Source organism: Melospiza melodia, chromosome 1, assembly GCF_035770615.1.
Source record: "Melospiza melodia melodia isolate bMelMel2 chromosome 1, bMelMel2.pri, whole genome shotgun sequence".
Lineage (NCBI taxonomy): Eukaryota > Metazoa > Chordata > Aves > Passeriformes > Passerellidae > Melospiza > Melospiza melodia.
This window is the reverse complement of record NC_086194.1, coordinates 6,172,407-6,198,895: the sequence shown is the minus strand read 5'-3', so window position 1 is coordinate 6,198,895 and position 26,489 is coordinate 6,172,407. Positions and strand designations below refer to the sequence as shown.

The following is a 26,489-nucleotide window of genomic DNA, read 5'->3' as shown; positions in this document are numbered from 1 at the left end:
CATTGCCCAGCTGTCATTTCTGGATGCAGTCTGTGATCCAGGTATTTCAAGAACCAATTACCTCAAACCTCATGTTAAACAGTGTTGCTATCTGGATTCTCCTTGATACTACAATATTGTAACATACACAAACAGGAACCTTGCTCTATATGGGTGTTTATATGTATGTATCATAATATATATGATATATATATGTAAATGGAAAGTGATCCCCAAGGACTGAAGGAAAAAAGCAAAACTTATTTTGTATTCCAACATTGAAACCAAAAGGGCTTTTCTGAAGCTCTATAATGGCATTGTGCTGGATATCTACAAAGAAAAAGTGTTTTCTGAAAAGTGCTTCCTTTATTAGCCTTTTATTTCAGTATTTTAATGGGGCAGATGATGTGAATAAAACCCAATTTTTGCATTTTTGGCCCATTTTGAAGCAGAAGCCTCTTAGTCTTTCCAGTTGTTAAAAGAAACAAAAACTCAGTTTATAACATTCCAATAAGGTTGGTATTGCAAAACTCAAACATGTTCTAGGAAAATTCCATAGCTTCTGTTTTTGTGACAAAGAAGGCCATACTTCATTCAGTTTCCAGTGTTTTGAGAAACTGAAGTTTAACCAGTAACCATCCTAGTCAATTAAAATCCTAATTCAGTAGTCAATGGCATCTCTGCATTGCCACGTCTGTTAAAACACCAAAATAAACTCCAAAATAAAAAAAATTGAAACCAAAAATCCAGCCATGATAGAGGAGGAGGACATTGGAGCATCTCAGCTTTGGAAAGTGGACTTGGCAACTTATCTGGCCTTTTCCTTTTCCAAATACCAACTCATAAAATCAGACCTTCAACTACAGCAACTTCTTAATGGTACTTTGCTGAAGAGAATTATGTTCAGGCTATATTTTTGGAGGAAAAAATAAAAGTGGGACCATTTTTAAAATGACCATTTTATTTTATGTGTTGCCCTCCCAAAAGTCTGTTTTTTTAAAAAAAAAATGTATCCTGGTAGTTGTTACAACATTAGTCTGTATTTTACTTGGACAGCATAGTAGCTTTCCTGTAGCTTTCCAAATACTAATAAATTTATCATTACTAGTAATTCATTTAATTACTGTAATGAATGGACAGTAATTAATTTACTGTTACTAAAGGAAGTGAACATGATATTTCCCTATTTTTTTTCTTGACTGCCTAATGTTTCTATGGCTATTGATGGTTGATGATTATTATCTCTGGTAAATCAAAGTACTAAAATCTCCCAGGAGGAGGAGATATTTTGCAATGCTGCTGGCCTTCCAATGGAATAACTATGATGCAAAAATCAATCTCGTAGTGGGTGAGGATTGAAGGAGGTGGTTACTGCAAACTAAGTAACATTTTTGGCCTCAATTCTATGCCATAAGCCTGCACAATGCCATTGTCAATCTGTTCAAACTATCTGCTTATGAATTCTGCATGATCCTCATGGTAGAGTTGAAAGCCTGATCTTTCACCTGTTAATATTTTCACATTCATCCTTAAGTTTGGCAAATTTTGTACTGTAAAGTTGACTTAAGTACAGTTTGATGTCAATTCTTGTGGAAAGAGCTTTCTGCATGTAACATTAGATGCATACAGTTAAACAACACAGCATAGTACAAAAACTCACAAGAAAATGTTTTGGCACCAGCAGGAAGAAATCTCACCCTAACCATTTGTCATTTTATAACCATCCTATTGTAAGTTTTACCAGCTACTTCTAAATTTGTGCTTTATTTAAAGAAATAAAATAAAATCCTAAGACTTGTCTAGCGTAGTGGAATATGTGTATATCAGTTTTAGGATAAATAGCTAAGTCTTATTACGCTGTGTTACTTAACTTGTATATATAGAGTATACATAAGAGTTTGCAGTAACCTGTTTCTCCAGGATTTCCAGTTGGAATGGATTTAAACTCAAACTATGAGATTAAATGATTTAGAAGATTGCAGAATAGACTGAGTGTAAATTACAGGAAGCTCTATCAGATGGTGAAATAATTTTTAAAGAGTCTTTTGGTCCTTGGCTCAAATTCACTAAGTACTGTTTGTATACCAAGATATGTGAAATGTAAATGTTGTAGGTTATATTTCACTCTTGTAGCTATAAAAATGTAGAACAGAGATAGCTTGTACTACTGAGTTAACAAAAAGTTATACTAAAGTATCCTGTTAAAGAAAAAAGTATAGAGAGTTAAGCTCGTTGCTGTAACCCCTTTTGGATTGAAGTGTGCTGATTTTCATATATGTACATTTTATATATATATATTCTGCAGAAGTATACATATATAAAATGTATGTATAAAATGGCCTAATGCAGACATCCATTGTATTGCAGTTATGAAATGAAGACATTTTGGAAAGAACAATGTATCATAGTTCATGAATTTGCAGTGGATCTTTGTTCCTTTTTACTGTGGTATTTTAGAAAGAGTCTCAAGTTTGAAATTAGATCTGCCAAGTTGGAGTTTTGCTGCTTCAGCTTTGCACTGGGTGTCTGAATAAACCAGTATGAATGTAGTATTTGCCCTGTGTGAAGCAGCTACACCCCAACAGATAGGAGAAAAAAAAACCTAGAAAGAACTATTTCAAGTTTATCTTTTTGTATATGAAAATAAACAGTAAATTACAAATAACTGTTTCCCTCGTTGGTGTGACATTAAAAATCATTGTTATTTGTCTTTGGCATTTAGCTGGAGGTTTTCCTTCTTCATAGATGAGTGTTTTTAGTATTTCAATGGCACTTCTGCTATCCAAAATCCCTAAAATGTCCCTGCAAAGGCATAGCTGAGGCCTGCCCCTACTACCCACCACTTGCAAACAGTTCCAAAGAGAAGTGGGAGTTATCTCAAATTGACAGAATCATAGAATGGTTTGGGTTGAAAGAGACTTAAGATCATCCAGTTCCACCTCCCCTGCTAAGGGACACCTTCCACTAGACCAGTTGCTCCAAGCCCCATCCAACCCGGCCTTGAACACCTCCAGAGATGAGACATCCACAACATCTCTGCCTTATTATTATTATTATTATTATTATTATTATTATTATTATTATTATTATTATTATTATTATTATTATATTTCCCTTTTGAGTGTGTTGCCTCTTGCAGCACTGTGGTAACGCTGCTTATCACTCCTAGCAAAGAACTAACTGTTCACATAGGACAACATGTGCATGTGAAGCTGTATCAAGGCAGTCCAGCAATGTAGCTGCAACTGCCAGAAGCCAAAGGCAGGGGCACTTGACCAGAAAAAAGATTAAAATTAAAAAAAAAAGCCTGAGTTCCCTGTACTCATAGCACCACACTGAGGTCTGTAATCCTCACATGAGGTATGAAGATGCCCTCAGCTACATGCTGAGACCTCTCCAGGAAAGCTGCCTGCAGTAAAGTGATGGTGTGGCCATGAAATCCTTATATTCTGGTGTTTTCAATTGCTAAACTGATCCTGTTTTCCAGAAAATTGCCTCTGGCTTGGTGGTGGGTTGAAAATGCTTACTTTGAACAGATATGAGGCAAATATGAACATTATCAGGCATTTAGGAGGGGAAAATAGTAATAATCAGGCTGGTGATTTTCCTGAAAAGAAGCCCAGTGTAACATTGCCCTACATTGACTAAAGCCAATCCCATACCACAATCTTCAGCCTGAAGAAGATACTGATCTGAGGAGATCTTCTGGTGACCTTCCAGTCCCTAAAGGGGACTTGTAAGAAAGATGAGGACAAAGTTTTTAACAGGGCCTGTTGAGATAGGACGAGGAGGAATGGTCTAAAACCAAAAGAGAGTTGATGTGCATTAGATATAAGGAAGAAATGTTTTACAGTGAGGGTGGTGAGGCACTGGCACAGGTAGAGGTGGTGGATGCCCCATCCCTGGAAACATTCAAGGTCAGCTTGGATGGGGCTCTGAGTAACCTGCTGTGGTTGAAAATGTCCCTGATCATTGCCGAGGGGTTGGACTATCACAGAATCACTGAATTGTTTGGGATGGAAGGATTCTCTGGAGATCACCCAGTCCAACCCTCCTGCCAAGGCAGCATCACCTGGAGCAGGTGACACAGGAATGTGTCCAGGTGGATTTGGAATGTCTCCAGAGAGGGAAAACTGTGACCACCCTGTTCCAGTGCTCTGCCACCCTCGATGTAAAGAAGTTCTTCCTCACTTTGAGGTGAAACTTTTACTTTGTGGCCATTGCTCCTCATCCAGTCGCTGGGCACCACAGAAAAGAGTCTACGCTGTCCTCTTGGCACCCACGTTTGAATACTTAAATGTATTAATGAGATCTTCTCTCGTCTTCTCTAGACGGAACATACCCAGCTCCCACAGCCTCTCCTCATAAGGGAGGTGATCTTTTCTTCTCCAGCTAAAGACTTTAAATCTCCTTTCTGACCCAAACCATTCTATGATCCTATGATTGAGTGAACCTCTGCGCTTGGAGCTCGGGCTGGTCACCCCTAGCCAAGCTCCACGGGTGCAGTTTAACCACTACAGTTCCTGCAGTCCCCGTGAGGGAACTCACTTTATTTTTCCACAGCAATCGGGGAAACCCCAGCGGCCTCATCCCCTCACGCGGTGCCCCCGCACCGACGCGATGCCGCCATGGCACCCTCAGGGCTGTGCCGTGAGGGGGCGCTTCGGGGCCGCGCCCGCCCCTTCCCTTCCCTTCTCCTCCCCTCCCTTCCCGCCGCCATGGCGGCCTTGCCCCGCCACCGCCGCTTCCTCGGCGGCTTCGTCTGCGGGGCCGCGGCCGGGGCTGCCGCGTCCTGCTGGGCTACATGGCGGCTCCTCCGCAGCCAGAGCCAGCCGGAGCCGGGCCCCGGGCGGGCCCCAGCGCAGGGTAAGAGCCGCGGGCAGTGGGGACGCCGCGGCCGGGCGAGGCGGGAGCGGCCGGTTCAGCGCGGTCCCCGGTCCCGCAGCCGCGCTCCACACCGCCGCTACTGTTCCTAAACGCTCTCCTTCCCCTCAGAATTGCATTTTCCTTCTTTCCCCCATTCCCGGAATGCCAAAATAGTGCCGGGAGATCGTGGGGTTCCCCTGGTGCCTGCGCCGGGCTGAGTGGGAGGATGTTATCTGGGGATGCTGGGCTGCAGCTTGTAATTAACAGCGCTTCCCTTTACACCTGCTCACGGCAGTGCTGGTGGCAGGAGAAGAATGTATATTTAGTTTTAAACATACTTTTGTGTCAGATCATAACTAAATTTCAGCTGTTGCTGCCCTGAGCTGAGGCTCGTTTATCAAGTCTGGGGTCTGGTGGGGTTCAGGTGTGGGGAGGGATGTTTGGGGCACCTGAGGGAGTGAATGGTTTTCTCTACAGCTTCAAGGCTTTAAAAGTACCGGATTGTGGGAAAGCAGAGGAAGAATGGCTCTAAAAACATGAGTTGCTGTTGGACAGATGGCTGGAGAATGAACAAGACAGTAAGACGGATGTAAACATTCCTCCCTGAGAAAAAATTGTTGCTTGAAAAACTAATGAAAATTCAGTGAAGCTTTCATTCATTCAGCAGAGTACAAGCGTTCCCAGAGAGGGCAGGACTTGCTTGTGCCCAGCTTGTAAATCTCAGTTTGTGAGGAATTTGATTTTCAGCTCCAAAGGGTGAAATGTGTGTGTTGATCTCCTGTGTCTGTAACTCCCTGTTGCCTGATTTGTCCCTGCACATCTGAGAGCTTTCCTTCTGTAGAAAGAAAATATCTCATAGCTTTTCTACTGCCTTCTGTAGGCATTAGAGTAGATAGATGACTTAGTCCTAGAGCTGAGATTCTCATGTTAAAACATGATGAGAACCACAACTATTTTGGCAGATGAGAGTTTCACTGGATAGCTCTCTTAATATATTTTAGGACTTAATTATGGCTGTAACCTCAAGTAATTCCCTATACAGCAAGTTTACACCCACTGAGATGTGGGTTTTTTACTGTCTTCTTTATGATCACATTTCATCTTTGGATGGTTTTCTGTTTATTTTTTCCTTAGAACCAGTAGAAGAGGCTGTGCTGGAAAGATATGGATTTCCTGAGGCTGGAACAGAGACCAGATGTTACACAAATCATGCACTGTCTTATGACCAGGCAAAACGGGTGCCTAGATGGGTGATTGAACACATTTCCAAACAAAAGATGCTGGGTATGTAGGTGTTTATTTGTTGCAGTAATAAGCAGACAGGACTCAGTTTCTTCATGCAGAAAAGCCAATCTTTGTTTTACTGCTCATTTTTAAAAAGTTTTTAAGACCTGGTGTATAACTCTTAATTGGTTCATAACTTTCTTGCCACTCAGTTCATTGGTTAGTAAATGGCATTTTACATGTCCATCAAATTTCACTCTTTCTGTACAGTTTACATATTTTGTTCACTGATTCCCATGGGACAGACTTTATGTTTTTGCAGGTGGGGAGGGTTCTGTTACCAGAATAGATTGTTGTGCTGACTGACTTTCATTCTTATGATTTTTTTCACATGGGAAATTACAAGCTAACTGCTAGCTTAGCTAGAGTAGCAGGGCCTAAACCATATTTTATAAGGGCTTTCTTTAATAATATCTCTACCTGTGTACAACATTTATCTCCTTACATTTGTGATGCTCTGAATTGGCTTTGCTGCTCACAGAAGGTGGACCCTGGAGCAGTCAGGGAGAAAAGTCCTATAGTGATCTCAGGGAGGGAAGCTCAACTTGAGTTTTTATAACAGGAATGGAGAGAAGATGAAACAAGGAAAATTAACCTTTCCTTACTTGATTTGGACCTGCAGAGTGCATAAAAATGGCTTTTGCTTCCTTAGCAGTGCAGTTAGTTCTGAGGTCCAGTTTATTTCAGTGTAGGCAGAGTTTTTAATGTACAATTCTTAGAGATTTGCTCAGAATGGCAGGAGAATGTCCATTTGTGAGATAAAAACTGAGCAAAGGGCATCAGTTGTTCAGAGCTAGATTGGGCATTAGCTCCTCACTGCAGCCATTATTTACTCTGATACAGTTCTCATGCTCTCTCCCTGTTCTTTATGCAAGACAGAGGCTCAGTGATTTTCTGCTGTCAGTGGTGAATGAAATATGAGTGGTATACAGTCATTGTAAATTAAGTTTATAGCATTAGTTCAGTTTTTATAAGGCAGATTATTACTAATGGAGGTAACCATGTAATTGTAAAATGCTTTATGAAAGCAATAGCCCTCTAAATGTATCTAAATCACTGTCTTCAAATTACCTTTGAAAATTAAAAGCAAGATCTTGAAAACATTATGGCCAACCCTTAAGTAGCATCATTGATCCCACTTCTTTCTGAGAAGAAAACAGTAATTTCAGGCTTACTTTCAAGTGGGCCTTAACAGCTGAATTGTTAAAATGTTTTCCAAATAATCAGATACAACTAACTTCAAGTTGAAATTGAGCATCTTGAGGCATTCAGTTCTGATTTATGTCTGAAATTGAGATTTGAGGCAGAGCTGTTTTGTTTGAGCTGTTTGGGGGAAGATTGAAAAGTCATGATGCAAAACCCCATCTATTTTATTGGTAAGTAAGGACTTAGATATTTAAAACACATGGCAGAGAGAAATTAACATTACCTGTAAATGAGCTGGGCAGAATTCAGATTAATGTACTGAATCCTTAAGCATGTAAAGGATTTACAAAGGATGTAAATCCTTAAACATGGGTCACCTGGCAAGATATGACAGAATTAGATCTTTTTGTCTTGTGATTATGATGGTTTCATGGTAACCTGACCATTTAATGTGTTGTTATTCAGGTGATGCAGATCGAAGGCACTGTAAATTCAGACCAGACCCCAACATCCCTCTGATGTTCAGTGCTGTCAATGAGGATTACCTTGGCAGTGGATGGTCACGAGGACACATGGCACCAGCAGGGGATAACAAATTTTCAACAGTAGGCCTTTTTCTCCCATCTTTTTAATTTGTGTTTCTCAGCTGGAAAGGGTCAGAAGACCCTTTAGAAGTAATGTGCAATGTTCCTTTTGCAGTTTGTTTTGAGGTGGAGCATGATGTCATTATTGGTGCACAGAGCTGGATTTGGAGTTACAGGGTCTGTTCCTGACTGAGCAGTGTGGGATGCTCTCACAGTCTGCTTCAGGCATCTAAATCAGGTGCATGCTCTGCTGCCATAGCTCTCTTCATTAAATCACACCTACATCAGCTTGTTTGGCACAGATGATGTCTTGAACAGTGTGGTGTTAAGCAAATTTTCTCAGCCTCTTGCTGTCACATTGTCTACCTGTAAAATGAAGATGGTAACCTTCACCAAGAAAACCCTGCAAGGTTTCAAAGCTCAGTTAAAGGGAGACAGGGACAATGATGTCATTGTGGCCAGCAGCTGCTGAGATATTTAAGGCTAGATTGAGCAAAGCAAAGATGCTGTTAAGCACTGTTCTGTATTGGCAAGGGGATTGCCTGGGTGATTTAAAAGGCTTTTTCCTTCCTTGCAATGTGTATGAGGTAAATTAGACCCTTTTGCCATAGTTCTTTCAGTCTATAAAATGTCTTCACCTACCATTTATTCAAGCTGTAAGAGAAGCATGCCTTAATGCCTTGGCTGACTCACAAAGCAGCTTTGAATTTATTGGATCCTCTTGTGAAATGTGCCTAATGCAGCAATTTGTTAATTAAGAAGCAGTTTGAATTTGTATTTCTCCAGACAGATAGTATTCAGTGGGGTGGAGTGACAGCACAGTGGCATGTGGTAAATGAAAGAATCAGTAGTTTTATTTCTATTGGAAATGTCTTTGTTGTTATTTATTTGTGATATCTGGGGTATTTTTGCTGGTGAGCTCCCTGTGCACAGAGATCCTGGACCTGATTTGAAATGCAGTGAGATGATGCAGTCTTGCAAATAAAGGATTGCAAAAATTTAATTTCACAGTCTAATTAGTGGAGGTAATTTGCTCATTATCCTGAAGAGTTCTGTCAGTCCCATCACTTGCAAGAGTAGTATGTGAAAAATATTGAAAAATACAGGACCTGTGAAAATTCTGGATTAAGATCTTGGAATTTTTTCTCTCTGTATTTCCCTGTGTATGTCTTGTGATTTATCACCAGGTCCTTCACCTCTGGAGGTATGTGAGCTTCTGTTCAGAGATGTTTATGACACTTCTACAAGATGAAATTAAGCAGATATATGGATGTTTGACCATTATGGTCTCATAAATCATTTTATTGCCTGTACATTATATATGTGTAAAATATTGATGAGTATATCTAATAAAACTTATTCTTGTAGAAGAAAGAAAAAGTTAGCCATTAAACAGTCAAATAAATGAAAAGCATGCTTGAAAGTGTCCTTCCCTTTCAAAATGAAAAATTACTAGTTGCTTCCAAAGACATTACCAAATTGACACTGGGTGATAGTAATTCCTGTGCCTCTAGAGTTGGACATTCTCATGCTGTTTCTGCCAGGAAAAAAAATAGATAACTTTGCAAGGTTTCACCTCAATTGTCCACCTCTTAATCCTAAATAATTTTGTAGGTGTTCTCACTTAGGTTTTTCTGTGTTAATAAACTAAACTAGAAAAGGGATTCTGATCCACAAACTGCTGAAATGTGTCTTCAGCTCATGACTGTTTCAATGAAATTACATTATTTTCTTTCTCTATGCAGAGAGCTATGGCTGAAACATTTTATCTGTCTAACATTGTGCCTCAGAATTATGAAAATAATGCTGGCTTTTGGAACAGGTGAGAAATTACTTGTAAGTAAACTAAGTGAAAAATAGCAGGCAGTAGCCTAAATCAAAAATGGTTTCTTTTTAAGGGTTCTTCACATTCAGGTATTTTAGAGCAGTTTGTCTGTAGAGGTCATAGGAGCTTTCTCTGAAATGAAAGGCAGCTCAGTCCTCTCAGTGAAAGAAGAGTGTAACAACTGCTTTAGTTCTTAGTCAGTCAAACCATTGAGGACACATTTAAAATAGACAAAATTATTTCTTCTGGCTGATAAAAAGTCCCAGGCTCAACCGTCCTTAAAGAAGTTCCAGCAGAAGCAAGGAGAGGGTTTAGATCTTCCTCAAAGCAGCAGTGTCAGAGTATTCCCACGTCTGTGTGTGGCTGTTGGTTCCCTTTGAGTTGCAGAACTGAGTGCTCCCCACTGAGCCATCACTCCTCAGGTCTGAGGTGTCCCTGCAGGTCCTGGCTCCCAAGGAGCACTCAGGCAGGAGCTCTGTCACTTGTGAGTCCTGACTGGATTGACTTTGAGGTGCAGTGGTTGATAAATTTAAACTTGCTTCAGGTAAGAGTTTTATTCTTCCCTTCCTTTGAGCAAAGATAGTAAAAGTGGCCTTCATCCAGTGCTTCCTGCACAGGACTTAGAGATGTGAAGGCTCAGAAATAGGAGGGGAAAATGATAAATTTATCAAGGTTCACTCAAGGGAAGGGCAGCAAAATTATATACAGTGTTATAATAAAAGTCCATCAAAACTGCATCGTCATTCATCTGCACACTGCTTTCCTGTTTTACAAGAATGTGTGTAAAATCAGATGAGCCTTTCAGTAAGGTTATACTGTTTTATAGACAATAAAAGGCCATAACATTTTAAGAAGGTTTTTTTCTTTTTTTAATAACTCAAATATTTGAGCATAAATTTTCCTTATACCAAAGCTAGGCATTTGTATCAATTCAAGGTAGGGAAACCCTCTTTGTTTCCCTTAAGCAGGATCTCTGCCTAATCAGGAAGTTGTGGGGAGTGTTTGAAATCTTCCTCTGGCACTATCAACCCTGCAATTTTAGCAATTATTGCCACTTTTTCCCTAACCCCAGCACCCTATTCCCATAGTTTAAATTCATGAGAAAGGCAACAATGCCACTTTTTTTTTTGTAAGTAATTTCTTTAATAATAAATATTTTAAGGATACCATATTTCACATGTGTTACATCGTTTCCTAGCTTCAATATTCTCTTCCTTTCTCTTGTTTTAGTTACTTGCTTCTTGACTTTTCTTCTGGGGTGCAGGCAGACAATGCAGCTTAGTCAGAAGTGTCTGTTGTTTTCTAAAGTGGTGTTTGCCCTCCTGCCTTCTGGTTTTGCTGGTTTCCCAGTTCCAGCTTTGGTAGTAGCCTGACTGTGGTGAGTCAGCTTCATTTGCCAGCCAGTTAAAAACTGATTCTCATTTTGTTTTGCTTGATTATGTTTCTGTCATATTGCAAAATTGGATCAACTCATGAGATGAGTTCTAGAACCAACATGGGGGATGGATTAGGAGTGGTCAGCTGGGACAAGGGGAAGTGGGACAAGGGGAAGTGGGACAAGGGGAACAGTAGGAAAGGGAAGAGCAGGATTATAATCCAGCAAGCTGTTAATAATAAACTGCTGGACTGGCTCTGTGGTGTGCTCCATCTCCACCTTAGTATTCCTCATTCTCTTCCAACTGATATTTAACTGTTCCTGTCTTGTTTTGAGTGTCATGATTTTGATTTCATGGTCACTGTAATCTGACCTCTGTCCCTTTTACCACCAAAAGCAGTTTGCTCCCTAGCTGCATTTATTCCCATTCTTTCCAGGTGGAGTTTGTATTTCCCTTCCATGAGACAGCCTGAGGAGCTGGGCTGCTTGGAAGGAAACCTGGTAGGAACAGGAAACAGTAGGAAAAGAATTCAGTTATAGTCAGTGCTTCAGTGTAGCACATTCTTGCTCATTCTCATTCATGTGGCTCAGTCTTGCTGATTTAACTCACTAACCCGGCACAATAGAAAAATAAAAACAACAACAAAAAAGAACTGGTTTTGTTCAGAGTTGACAGATAAGGAATGTTCAAGTGGCCCAAGGGAGAGGTGTGAGGAACAGGAATTAGAGAAGGAGGTGAAACCTCCCCCTGTCAGAGGCAGCCAGATTAGCTGGGTTAATATGTTTCGTATTCTGTCTGTCCATTTGTGTGAAATGCAACTCTTACCTTTGTAGAGGACCAATGCTTGCTCACTGTCTATTATTTCTGTAACAGTTGAGCTGTTAAATAAAAAATGTGCTGTATTCATAGAATTATAGAATTATTTGGATTGGAAGGAACTTTAAATACCACCTAGTTCCAACCCCCCTGCCATGGACAGAGACACCTTCCCCTAGATCATATTGCTCAAAGCCCCATCCAACTTGGCCTTGTTATCTTTTGTTTTCTGTAGAATAGATGTGATCCAGGAACCTCCTTATTTGAGAAATATTATATGCTGTAAACTGAATCAGTTAAAAAAGCAAAAATATGGTCGTGTTTCTGGAGTTACTACTTTATTTTGGAACAGTTTTATATCTGTAAAGAAAACCAGTAGATTTAGGGGAAATGGCAAACAGAAACTTCAGAAAGAACTGTGTTGCAGGACTTTGATTCCTTGGGGATAAACACACAAATCCAATAATATGATAAAACCTTTCAAAGTAAAAATGCTTCAGCTTGCTGCTTGGATCAATTCTTTCTCTAATCCCAAGTGACCACCAAGAGTATATTTCTAGTGTCAAGTGTGGGAGTAAGTAGGGAACTCAGCTATTCAGACATGTGCTAAGGCTGCAGAAACCATTTTCAGATGTGTGCAGTAACACATGTCTATCTGTGAATAAATGAACTTTATTTACAGAGGACAAATGGGAAGCAGGACTTGGGCCTACATTTTACCTACTTTGGCTTGTGAATCACTCAGATGAATCTGGAAAAATGCTCCCTGTCAGTATTTCACCCTTCCCTTCCATATTAAATCTTCCCAGCTGACTTTTCCCTGTCTGACAAATGTGTTCCAGAATGGAAATGTACTGTCGGGAATTAACGGAGAGATTTGAAGATGTTTGGGTTGTTTCTGGACCTCTTACCTTGCCTCAAACAGATGGTGATGGAAAGAAGAGTGTTACTTATCAGGTATGTATACATGCATGTTGTTGGGATAATTGGGCAGTAGTAATTATTTATTTAAATTAGATATCATAACTTGATTTAACAAAAGTTGGGCATCTTAGTACAGGCAAAATGTATAAAATGTGCAATACTTGTTGAGACAGGATTAGCAGAAATGTTCATCTTAGCTGTACACGAAAAAGCAGAATTTTAAAATAATTTGTTTATTTACAGAGATCTATTTCATGTCCACAGTCAGCAGTAGAACTGTTTATCCAGTCAGAGTCAGTGGGGTTTGCTAATGCACAGGCATCTATTTAATCAGTTTCTTCATGTGCTTTAGAAACTGTGGAATGCAAGGGTAGGATGGGTCTCAAACTCTGCAGGATGCTGGAGTGTCAGTGCTCTGTTAATTTCACAAGCAGCTGATGCTGCTACCCCATAGGCATCACTTGGATGAGGCCTTGCAGCTGAGATTCTGAGCATGCCAGAGTCACTTGGTATTGGAATAAGGCTCCCAATATTCCCAGTTAGATTGTGCCTGGGCCAGTCTGACCCTCGCTGCTGGGCCAAAGGCAGCAGCTGTGGTGTGTCATCCCAGAGATTCCTTGGCTTGCTGGTGGTTGCAGCTGGGCACTGAACAAGTCCAGGCTTGGTAGGAACCCCGTGTACCTCAGGAGGAATGGCTTCAGGCGATGGTGAAGAGAAAAAGGAGAGGATTCTGCTGGAGGGTTTAATGTCCAGAGGTTTATTCCATGGTTACAGAGGTCTGAACGTGAGCAACTGCTCCAACAGAACACGGCTGCATGGTCTGATCACCTTTTTAAGCTCAGGGACAGGGGGAGGGGAGGTACAGGTGAGCACCAACCAGGTGAGAGGGGCAGGGTCTCAGGGGAAGATGACACCCAGACAGGCCAATGACCCCTGGGCTGAGGGAATCCTTTGAACTTGACCAACCACACGAGGCCTTGCTGGAATGTTCAGCCTGATTGACAGGACTCACTCAGCATGGGGGCAAGGGGGAAGGGAGAGAGGTACAGGCACACCTGGGGAAGTGACCTGGAAGGCCAAAATGGGACATTACAGCACACCACAACAACTTGGAAGACTTCACTCAGTGCAGTGTCAATGGTACCAATGCTCCCCTTCTTTTAGCCCCCTATTTTTATTACTTGCTTAAAATACTCTGAAGATTTATCACGCACAGTCTGTAGAAGCCATCACTGACAGGCAGATGGGACAGGCTATGAAGTTGAGAGGTGAATTTATTGTTGCTTACCCAGACTTACTCTTAGTAGGATTGTGTTTAAACATCTGTAAGGCTTGAGCATGGTAAGATACTCAAGGGAGTTTTATCTTCTGCCCCCACTGCAGTGAGGTGTTATTGCTATGTGCAGTTGCAGATGAACCTGGCATAATGCAAATAATAAATGCTGCATTTTACACCTCTTGAAAGAAACACTTTTCCTTGAAAAGAAGGAGTTGGATCAACTGCAGCTTTAGCCTGTGAGCAATTCAGCTCCCAACCAGTTCTCTGAGGAGCAATGGATGAGCTTGCTGAAACAATCCTTATTTCACAGGGATGTGAGAGGCACAGAAGGGAGAGATATTCAGCTCCCAACACTGGCTTATTTAGCAGTAGGAGTTAGGCACTGTTTCTCCTTTATAAATACATAGCTGATTTCCTTTTGATTGAACTTGGAACTTGGTCATGATAGAATATGATTTTTCCTCTTTGCTTTTCCCTTTTTACTTCTTGAGAAACTGTCCCTTATGTCCCAGCCAAACATGTCAAACCTTGATTGTCACAAAATCACAGCTTTGGATTTGGGTTTGCTATTTTTGGGGGCAGTTATGCATATGAAAGTGCAGAAGTAATAAGTTACCTTCTTCATGTTTAGTGGCAGTTACAAACTTCAGCTCTCACCACATCTTTGTGAGGGATGTGCAGACTGTGCTCATTTTTCAAGTGGATAAATAAGCCATGGTTAAAGGGTATGACCAGTGCCAGATGATCAATTAGTGGCAAAGCCAGCTTTAGATTGGCAATCATCCTGTGCCACCCACGGGTGCTCACTTCACCATTGCCCTTTCTCCTTTCCAGGCCTTCCTCTGCCTTTCTTTCATCTGCCAGCCCTGATGACTGTCAGATCCTGCCACAAAATGCTTGGTAACCCAGTGCAATACAAACCCATCCATTCTGGGTTTGCTGGGCTAGTTTTGTACTGCTGTAGAAAGATTGAGGCAGCACACAGCTGGGAGCAGGAGGGAGATGTTCCCTCTCACCAATTTCAGCTGAGCATTTGGCTTCCTGTCACTCAGAATGGTACAGAGTTCTCCAGGCTTACACACAGCTTGCTGGGATTTGCTTCCTTGTAGCTGTCAGGATACTGCATTTATTTTTCATCCTTAAAAAAATATATTCATCTTACATAGCAAGAAATTAAAAATCCTGAGCTGACTTGAACATTTTGTAAGTGGAAATCATTTCCAGGAAGAAGTTAAATCATCTATCAACTGCATCTATCAATGGCTTCACTTTAATCTTGCTCATCTTTCTCTTATTCTTCTCTAGAGAAAGTGTTTACTTAGAAGGGGAAGATTGCATTTTCTGAAAAATGAATGTCATTCTCAGTCTTGGTTTTGAAATGTAAATTTTAGTGTTCCACAGGTAAAAATCAGAGCAGACACTTCATCTTACAGACTTTATTCAAAATAACTTGATACCTGGATACAGTGATGAAATAATAGTGGCACAAAATGCCCACAGTGTTGTGCTTGTGATCTCATTCAGTTCTTGTCTTTTGTCTTCATCATCTTTGGGTTTGATGATAACACAATTTTAGGATATTTTAGGATTGTTTTACCAGTTTTGGTCTTACCATGAACTGAAGTTGTGTCACCACTTCTTCACATTGATAAATCCTTTTCTCAGCTTCCTACAGTGAGATTCATTATGTAAATTGATTTTTATTTAAGTACAGATAATGCTGTCTCCAGGTGGGAAAAGTAAAATAATGATTTTGTGAGGTTTTGTTTGTTTGTTTAAAATATTAAATTATTTGAGTCCTCTAAATAAATACAGGCAGAGAATATTGGAGTTCTTTAATTTTGAAATTTGTTCATGGCCTAAATTTTTGTGCTTTGCGTTGCAGTTGTACTTTGAGGAGAGAGACTTCAGAGTAGAGAGATGTGTTGGGTTTGTTTGTTTGTTTTTTCTTTTATCAACACATACACTTAGAGGAGGAAACACAAGGTGTCAGAGCACTGAAGAGAAGTTCTTTTCAAACAGACACCTTGGATATAATTGCAGTCATTGCCATTGATTTTGGGAGTCTGGGATTCTGCCCCTAAAGGAAGAACAGGAATGCTGGTGAAGGGAAGGTATCTCTCAGCTGTCTTTCAGAGTGAACTCAGCAGAGTTCACACAAATGGCTTCAGACTGAAAGGGGTTGTAGCCCTCATTGTTTGGGCAGAGGAGCTGATGTGAGAAGATGTCCTTTCCTTTGTCCATGCTGTTCAAGGAGAAGTGCTGCAGGAACACCAGAGTGCTGAAACTCACAACCTGTAATCTGCCAGTGCCACTCTTAAGGCTCAGCTCCTCTCTAATGGTTTTGCTCTCTCAGACAGAGCTGTGAAAAGGAAAAAAAGGAAACACTGAAGTGCTACAATGAATGTGTCTGCATTGATTTGTTTCAGATATTCTCTTCAGTCTTACTTTCCTTGTTTTTGGCTAAAGGAGTGGTGAAATATGTATCTGTGGTTTTACATGCTGGTGTTTTTCTCATCAGGCATCCAAAAAGGTTATTTTTAGATCACTGTAGAGGAGAAACAGAGCATTGGTCATGTTCCCAGTTCCTGCTTGGACTCTGGTACCATTTGCTCTTTAATTCTTGAAAGGGAATTAACCTTGAACTCCTTAGATGCCAGCATTGTTCTGTCTGTTGTCTTAAGTTGTGATATCCTCAGATATTTTCTGTCATTTCATCTGTCTCCAGTGGAGATTTTTATTGCAAAGAGGAGATTGATGATGGTGCTTGCTATCTGAAAAACGTATTTTGAGAATATATGTAGAATAGAATGCCAACAGGAAAAATCTATTCTGTGTCATTGGAGAGGCAGATGCAGGTTTTTCATCTTTGTCCAGATCAAATCAAAATGACATTGTCTTGTTTTATACATTCCTGCTATACAGTTACTGTCACTTTAGTGATTTTCCTCTGTCAGCAGATTTGGAGTTTCAAATACAAATTTTGCAATAATTAACTACATCATGCTCAGTGCTCCACCCTCCCCATTCCCAAAGACATCCTAGTGAATGCTAATTTAAGAAGAATTAGCTGTGGCTGGCAAATGAAAATACAGTTTGGATAACATTTTGTTTGTTGTTTGAAAAAGACATTTTAATGTACTTGTTACTGGTACATGAGGTTCACACTGGAATCGTGTTTGTTGTTTAATTTTCTAAATTTCATCACCAGGCTGGGCCAGAGAGGCACAATAACCATTCCAGAAGGTACAATTGTCATCTCTGTTAGTGACAAATGACTGGGAAACAAATTGCACTCTCAAATCTCTCAAATATGAGGTGGTACATTATGGTTTTACCCAGTTAACTTTCAGAACTAGTAGAGGTTGTCTCCTACTATGGCACTATAGGGGAAGGAATGCTTGTTAAAGGAGGAGATAAACGTGGGAACTGTTCCTTGTTTGTTGGCTGCTCCAAGTGGTCCCAAGGCTACAGAGATTCCTACTGGATGTGGGTCCATCATAGATGTCCCATGTGGGGGACGGGACAGGTATAAGTCCAATTGTGTCAGGAACCCATGTCTTAAAAAGGAACCCACTAGGCCGCAGCAAAATATCCAGATATGGATAACATGGTAACCAGACCAGTGAAGAGATTTTTGCTTTTATTTCCAGCACATCAGTCTCAAAATACAAAATAGAGACATGACAGCTCACTGATCCACACCAAAAAATGTCTCCTCCAGCAGCGCTGGTACAGAAATACATAAAATCATCTCAGACTAGAATTCAGCCAATCAGACACAGAAAACACATATTGACAAGCATTCTATCCAATCTTACAAAACATACGTAATCGTAGCTAAAACAAAGACTAGTTCATAAGAGACAAAGAACAGAGTTCTATTCATGCCAACCTTCTAAAGATATACATTAAATAACCTTGTTGCCATCCTAAAGCCAATTCCACAGAGACCTATTGTTGTTTTGTCACGTCTACTGCTTGGGAAACTTTTCTGCTTGCATGGGAAACTTTTCTGCTGTATTTGCAATGCTAACAAAACTTCAGTCTGAGGCCTACATACTTCTTTTAACCATTTCCTAAAAATCCCCATAAACTTTATGCAAAGGGTTCCGTCTTAGATCAGCTGGTGGAAACCACCAGAGCTCTGTCAGCCCTAAATTTAGATGTGAGGTACAAACTAATGGACTGGACAAGGTGGGAGGAGAAGAAACATGAGGGTGCAAGAGAGATTAATTGGGATTGCTTTTATTTAGCACTGTACCCATCCTGAAGGTTGTGCTGTTATAGGAAAAGGGATGTTGACGACTGTGGTGGATCCTTTTTTAAGTTAATCTAAGTGAATTCTGTGGCAGCAGTAGTCTGTCATCATGTAAATACAGTTTATTACATACATGATATATATACATACCTCTTCATTGTAGAAAAATAAAAAGGGGTTGGGGCATCTGTCTTTTAATGTCACAACTCTGTCTTCAGGAACAGTTGTCTTTTTTTTTTTTTTTTGCCATCTCTTTTCTTTTTTTCCTTCCCTTTTTAGGATTGCCAAATGATTTGGCAATAACAATCAGACCAGCCATAACAAATTAAATTTTCCTGAAGTACTTACATTTGCATTTTGGAGTGCTTGGCTGTGCAGATTGTTACTATGATTTTTATCTGTGGTGTTTTCTGGTCTGTGTGTTGCTAGGTCTGCCTTCACACCCCTCAGTTCTTCTCAGTGCCATCTGACAGAGCTCTCTCAAATATTGGGGGAAAACACTCTTGGCAGAATCAGTGCTGCCTAACAAACCCAGAAGGAACTTGAGTGAAGGCAGTTAATGCTGTCACAATGATGGAGTCAATAAAGTTACACTGATAGTAAATGGAATCTTTTGTACTGCCAGAAAGTCTGTACAGAATTGAATATCAAATGATAACAAAGCTCTGGGCTCTCAAAGGTGGGGTCACATCAGCAGGAATGATGTTATATCTACAGTGAAAGATCTGATGGACCTGGCCTTGGGGGACAGGAATGATTCCTTGAATTCTGTCCACCAAGAAATGTGATTTAACTAATGTGGTGTTAATTTTGCTACTGCCAAGTGGAGGGAGAAGGACTGTCACAGGACCTAGGTGTGCTTTTATCAGATAGTTCTGTTTGCAGTTCTGGCTCTCTTCTAAACTCAGGTTAGAATTTCACTTAGAGTGAAGAAACAGCTACTGGAGTGTCAAGGGAATTTCTGGAGGTGACATTTTAAAGTATTTGATGGTGGTGCCATCTCATGCAAGGACTCTGCAGTGTGTGCTGGTGGTTAAGACATGATTGAGAGTGATTTCTGCTGGCCAGGTCCTGAGGGGGTCACGGGTAGCTGACAATCCGGAGCTGGCTCTTGCTGATGAAGGGCTCCTTAGTCCCTTCTGCTGATTCTCTGCACAGTGGATTTTCGGGTTTTAGTCACTAGGTGGCAAAATACCACTTCTGGATTCATGAGCCCTTTCTTTTTAAAATGATCTGTACGGTTACAGAGGAGGATAATTTTTTGGCAGTCTGGGAAGTTGTAACAAGTCCAATGTAAAATTAAAATTTGATAACATTGGTTTGTGTTTAGAATTTCCACTAATAGTAACACTCTGTTTTCTTCTCATATAATCTCAACTGTTCTGCCAGTATACTTATATTCTTTTTCACTTGTTCATGTAGTTTTCTATCTCATAAACTCCAAAGTGACATTTTTAGGGACTGCCTTGTAATTTATCTGATTACCACCATGAAGGTGGCATTAGTTAATGCCAGGTGTTTAAACTTACTCTAGATGCCATTAGCAAATGTCTTCATTAATTATTTTGATATTTAAGAACTCCACAGGTATTATCAAATTTACTTCCTCTGTTTTTAAAACCTGCAGTCAAGAACAGGATTTGGCCAAAACTGGGAGAAGAGCCAAGCTTAAAGCAAATCCTCGTCCAGTGACTTGGCTGTGAGACTGAATTTATCAAAGCTCTGAATTCTCTCAGGTTTAAGAAATGTTCTGCCCTTATCTGTCCCTGTGAACTCTTTAGGTTTCTTTTACAACTACTTACCAAACACATTTGTTGTTTTAGTGATATGTAAACATCTCTGAATGTCAGGAATTGCACACATTTTAATGGCCTGCCCTCATGATAGCTGTCCACATTTAATTGGGCTTTGAGAACAATAACAAACTCACACACACTTGTGGAATGTTAGTAACAATGTCAGTAATGATAGAAAAATAATAAACACTGCTCTGAAAATGACAGTATGATAATGTTACATTATTAAGAGATATGAGTTCAGTTTAAGAAACAAAACAAAAATGAAAGGAGTAAGTAGCTGCAAAAATTTAGGGCCGTGCACATTTTACATTGAACTGATACAGACAGCAAAGCATCTGAAATGTTACATTGGTTTCCCAAATGATGGGAAAGAAACACATTTAATGCTATAAAAAGAAGGCTTTTAGCTTGAGTGCCTTTTTTTTTCCATGTTTCACGAGCCTGTTGAAAATTCAGAAGATTAAGCAAAATTTTATAGCAATAGCAAAATGGGGATTTTCAAAGGATTGCACAAAAATTTGCCTTGTTGGCTGTTACCACATGATGTGAAAGCATGTGGGACAGCAGTGATTTCAACAGGCAATTGCTGTATTTTCTTGCTTGTATTGGAGCACAAAATCCCTTTTAGAATCACAGATACTCTTAAAAAACTGCAGTTCTTCTCCAGCTGGGACAGAGAACTGGTTCAGGCCTTGATTTCTGAAAGATCATCTGCTGCCTGTGGATAGACAGGCACAAATCAAAGTCAACATCTGTGCATGGATAATCTTGAACCATTTTCCATCCTGTTACAATAGGAGCATATGCTCTCTGCCTCTGCCAGGCAAAGCACTGAGATAAATGGCATGGTGCAGATCTGGGTAAGAATTGAGGCTGCTGAAGTTTAGGAGGAAAATCCTCTAGGTGGCAATAAGAAATAGAATTGTGGAGTTTGTTTTTCCTACCTCTTTTCTTCAATTCCAAATTTCACTTTTGCAGTGTCACACTTCTTTCTCTGGGAGTTTAGCTGGTGAGGGGACAACTCTATGGAAACCTTTCTCTGCAGTTTCTCTATTCACTCCAATAAAACAGCAAAGTGTGGGATATTACAGGGAGTCATGATGGAGATACTTTGCTGTGCCCCAGAACTGCATTTAACTCCTTTTTTAACAGAAATCACTGTGTCACACTGCAGAAATTACTGGTCATGCATCCTGTGCATGGTGCACATAAGTGTTAAAATGCAGAAAAAGACATTTATTCTTAATCATGCATATTTAGTCTGTCAGAGAAATAAGGTACTGCCCTTTGAGTGTTCTCCAGCAGAATTAGCTGGGGATAGAACTTTTGTGCCCTGTTTTGAGTAAGAAAGGGACACCTGTGGACTCTGGACAGTTAGGGCAGCTGAAGATGGTTTTATCTGCTGTAACACTGTGAACACTCAGTGAAGTTATTGCAGTAGTAGTTTGCTGCTGTTCAAAGAAGTTGGTATGAAGCCTGTGCATTGCTTGAATATTATTTAAATTCTCAAAAGTGAGTTTACATGGAACTGAAAAGGTACATAAATTACATACCTGACTATTACAGGTACAGAGTTGAATTTAGATCTGCATTTCTCAAAAGGCCAGCCCTTCCTTCATTTTGAACTAGTCCTCTCTGTTTCTTCTCCTCTCTCCTCCTAGGTGCCCGTACTGTGCATAAATGTGCATGATTTTGCATAGAATATATATATTTGCATAATATTACATAAGCACCGGGTCTGTTTTCCCTTAACACCCACTTGAGGCGTTCAGCATTTCCATCTCATACCTAAGTGTTTTGTGTGCAGCTCTATTCATTCCCCAGCCTCTTTATCCACCCACTCAGCCCTCAGCCTCAATCCCCAGTTCCCTGAGCTCGCTCCACATGCATTCACCTGTTTGTTTTACATATTCCATGTACCCCCACTAATTGGAGATCCTTGTGCAGCTCCATCTGTGTGCTCGCCCTTCCTCTGGTCTTTTATGCAGCAGAGTGAGGATGCTGGGATGTGGATGTGTGTGGGAGGTGTGGAGAAGGAGGGCGCTGAGCTAAGGAGGACCTGCTACATATCCATGGATTTGTAGTGGGAAAAGTGTGCAGAGAGGCCTGGAAAAGGCAGGGATGCTGCAGGGCAGGAGATTTTTGGCCCAGGGAGATGCTGGATTTAGCCCTGTCTCAGCAGGCTATTGCCCCTTCCTCACCTTCCTCCCTGCCCTGGGAATGTGCAGGAAGGGGGATTGCAGTGCAGGCTCTGCAAGCTCCCTGCTCCAGGGGAGAGAAGGTGCCCCAGCCTTTGGCAGTGTCATCACTGGGTGCCCTTGGGTGAACGTGGAAATGTGAACTCCTCACTCTCCCCTTCAGGGATTTTCTTGGCTCCCTCCCTCTCACCCCCAGTATTTTGCAGGTACTCCCCAGCTCGAGTGCCACTGATCTCAAGTAGGTTAAAGCTCCCAGCACCATTTATTTTGTAATTCAGTGTTAACTCACTGTGTGTTGCTGCACTGGTTTAAGTACATTTGAGCATTACTGGTGCATCCAGCCAGTTTTGATTATTTATGGTGTTGGTCCTGGGGAGGTGTAGCTCTGGCTTCACATGCACAGAATGCTAAATGCAAAGTGCTTTGACACTCAAGAGCTCTCATTTCCCTATCAGCACATCATTGAAAGGGAGAGGAGATTTGGCATAAGGCATTTATTCCTTAACCAGTTTCAGTGATTGTTTGATGTCTAGGCAGGGTGCTACCTGGGAGAAGGTTGGTGGCATAACCGTGACAATTTTTGTAAGAAAACAAAAACCAAAAAATCCAAACCCCCCTCAAAAAACCAAAACCCAATCCAGCCAAACCAAAACACCCCACAGCAAGAACAAACCCACACAAAACCCCACCCCCTCAAAAAACCAAATAATCAAAAAAATCTAAACTACAGCAAAACTATTAAATAGCCTAATTTAGGGCAAGGGAGGGAGGTATTTTAGAACACACAAAGAAATCTCAGAGCACGTGTTTTCCAGAAACAGGAGTAATTTCTACTACATTATTGCACAAAACATGAAAAAAAAATCATCAGTTTTCCCTTTCTCCTGAAGGTACTTTCTCTGGTTTTGGTCTAATCAGTAAGACTTTATGACCAGTAATTTAAAAAACTCTCAACAGAGGTAGAGGACACAAATCACTGAAAGAATTTGTAACTCAAATTTAATTAATATTGGAATAGACCAACATGAATCTTGGTTCAATAGCCACAGGCAAAATTTAATTTTAAAAATGTATTTCCATTTGCAGAGGGCTGAATAATCAGAAGAAAAGTGTGCATAGGAAGTGTTTATTATGTGATTGAGTTATACTCAATACATGAGTGGACAAGGCATGTCTGAACTGTTGACACTTTCAATTAATGTGATAAATACCTGCTTTCCCTGAAATAGTATTTTAAATGTATCTAATAAAAACTATCAAAAAAATCAAAACAATCAGTGTTTGCTTTTGCAGGTATTGCAAATCCTAGAAACAGCACCAAATTGCTGGATTTTATATACAGAATAAAATGTCTTTGTAGTTTTTGTAAGGGATCTTTTCTTTTGCAATTAGAATAAAGGCATGGGTTTGAGAAGGGTACTTACAGAAGAGTTATGCAAAACTCAGATTTTTCCATGTGTGAGCCTGTTACACTCTCTTAAGATGACAGATTCAGTTCAGCAATAGGAAAGAGAAACAAAAAACCTTAATTCAGTGCATGCATGAGCATAAGTCTTTGAGTCCTGCAGAGATTACATTTGCCATCAATAGGTGTATTCTCTTAGAGTTATCCCTGGCACAGGGTGGGGTGAGACTGAGAGACTTTATACACTTTAAAATGTGAGACTTGAACAGTTCTGATCCTCCTCTCTTGGGGCTCCCTTTAAATCCCTGGATCCTGGTCTGAGTGACACAGGAGGAAACCCAACATGTACAAGCACTGATGTTGGATTGTAGGGAATTTATGGAAGAAATGGGTGCATTTTCTTTGGATAGGCTTCTCTTCCAAGAGGATACTGAGTCACTAAATGTACTTTATATCTGGATCCCCTCAAAAAAATGCATACTTAGGTAAAGTAGCTTTTAAATGCTACCTGGGTGTGGGAAATAGAGAGAGAAAAAAAATAAGTGAGTTGGTTTGAAATGTATATTAAAACCTCCATGGTTTGGAACTGTCAAGTCAGGAACTTTTATTGTGTGTTATAATATAAGTTATTGTAGTGACACAAAGGAGAGGAGCTCCAGAGAGAGGGAACATGAAGATGTGGTGCTTAGGGACAGGGTTTAGTGATGACCTTGGCAATGCTGGATTCATGATTGCACTTGATAATTTTAAAGATGTTTTCCAAGCAAAACAACGCTGTGATTTTTTATCTCTAACAGTCCTTTCCTTTTGGCAGGTGATTGGAAAGGATGATGTGGCTGTCCCATCCCACCTGTACAAGGTGATCCTGGCCAGGAGGAGCAGAACATCCTCAGAGCCCCTGGTGCTGGGCGCTTTCGTGGTGCCAAACGATCCCATCGGCTTCAGCCACCAGCTCACTGACTTCCAAGTCAGCATTGAAGACCTGGAAAAAATGTCAGGTTTAGTTTTCTTCCCCCAGGTGGACAAGGCCAAAGATGTTAAAAACATCTGTGAGGTGGATACCTGCAAACTGATGGGCTTCAAGGAGTTCACTCTGTACATCACTGCCCGCAAAGTGCAGAGCGCCCGCACGCTGCGCCGGCTGGAGAAAGCCATGGCAGAGCTGCAGGAGGCAGGAATTGAGCCTGACGAGTATCTCCTGAAGCTTTACAAGAAGAAGGAGGAAGAACTGCTGCAGGAAAAACCAGTAGCAGCTAGAGAGGGGAGAGCTGGCTGAGTATTCAGGAAGTTGTTTGAGTTTTTGGAAAGGGGAACTGAAGGCAGACGCAAAGACGAGGGCTCCTTGAATCATCCTTTTTTGAGTTGTGAGAACAATAAAGAAATATTTGGAAGCTGATGGGCTTGGAATAATGCTCATTCTTGTGTAACACAGTGCAAACACATGGTTTGCTGCACTGCTTAGACATTGGAAGTGTAAATGAGCCTTTTCTGGCCTGAGTGGATCACTGGACCTCCAGGAAAGGCTTTGTGCTATTTTCCACCTGGCACATCAGGCTTAGGATTTGTGTGGAATCTCTTCTAGGAATATCACAGAAATAGACAGTAGACACCTTGGGAGTACAGCTGGAATTTAAATGGAATTCCACCCACAGATCTCTCTACTGCAGTGCTGTAGAAGCAATTGTACTTTCTGGAATATTTTGAAAATTAATTTAAAAATATTTAGTTTAACACTCTCTTATTAGAGACATGTAAGACATAATCTGGTCTTCCCTTAGTTGTATTAACTGAAACCTCTCCTGATCTTGTGTGGTTTGGATACTTCAGTGTGTCGGGAGCTCACAATTGTTATAATTTGCATCAAATTTAGTTCATCATGTATAATTCTGCAATTTTTTGTAAGAAAACCCCAATAGAACTAAAGTTTAATCAAGTGCCTACCAGTGTAGTTTGGGTTTTCACAACTGAATGTAAGTTTAATATTTAATTTTCACCACTAAGTTTGGATAAACATGTTTTCTTGCATATTGTTTGATCTCAGAGGTGAGCATTGCTTTCTTTTTGGTTGTTGTATTCACTGGCTTTTTTCTTAATATCTGCCTTTGGACTATAAACTGTGCAACAAAACTTGTATATTGACTGAAAATGCATTTCCAGTTCTTTTTCAATGGGAACTGATGTTTATCAGGTTTGCATCTACTTGGAAGATTAAATGATTTTTTTTTCATTGGTTTTGTACTTTATTTGTGCAACTTACTGTGATTCTGACATCTTACATCTGGAAAGAAAGAGTAAAATCTGGAAATATTTAGAATTTTTTTTGGTGGTGTGAGTTGATAGACATTTAGATAAAGACACCTTCAGTAGTTTTCACATGAAAGAAGGGTCATGTAGTGCCTGGCTGAATGGGGCTGTTTCCATAAAGGATGAGTCAGGAGCATTATTTGGATGCTGGGAATCATCAGCTGCAGGTTCTCAGAACTCTGTGGTTTCCTCCTTCTCTGCTCAGTTGCAGTATCCCAAAGCAGATCACTTCATAAAGCAAGCCATGGTTCCCATGATACTTTTGTGTTTGCCAAGAGCATGTACTCAAAATCCAGACATTAAATCCACAGAAATGTCACTAGCTAAGGACATCATAAAAGCCTGCTGCTCACATGAATTGGAGAGAAGTTGTGTGAAATCCTGACAAAATGTTTGCTCGTTTCAATTTTAGCCCAGAATTGTGGTTGTAAATCCTATCAGAT

The 26,489-nt window shown here is 40.5% G+C and overlaps 1 protein-coding gene across 1 annotated transcript; it reads left to right on the top strand.

Moving 5' to 3' along the window:
• Positions 1-4,694: 4,694 nt before the first annotated feature.
• Positions 4,695-25,969, top strand: EXOG (exo/endonuclease G). Its single transcript, XM_063178429.1, has 6 exons — positions 4,695-4,845; positions 5,980-6,129; positions 7,741-7,880; positions 9,605-9,681; positions 12,719-12,833; positions 24,557-25,969. Exons 1-6 carry the CDS (start codon positions 4,698-4,700, stop codon positions 25,016-25,018), a joined length of 1,092 nt encoding a protein of 363 aa, XP_063034499.1. The 5' UTR covers positions 4,695-4,697; the 3' UTR covers positions 25,019-25,969.
• The last annotated feature ends 520 nt before the right edge of the window (positions 25,970-26,489 follow it).

Bases quoted from the DNA above. Each gene is read 5' to 3' on its own strand.
- EXOG (XM_063178429.1), top strand. From the start codon at position 4,698: ATGGCGGCCTTGCCCCGCCACCGCCGCTTCCTCGGCGGCTTCGTCTGC. The intron at 4,846-5,979 runs GTAAGAGCCGCG...TTTTTTCCTTAG, and splicing joins CGGGCGGGCCCCAGCGCAGG to AACCAGTAGAAGAGGCTGTG. The intron at 12,834-24,556 runs GTATGTATACAT...TCCTTTTGGCAG, and splicing joins AGAAGAGTGTTACTTATCAG to GTGATTGGAAAGGATGATGT.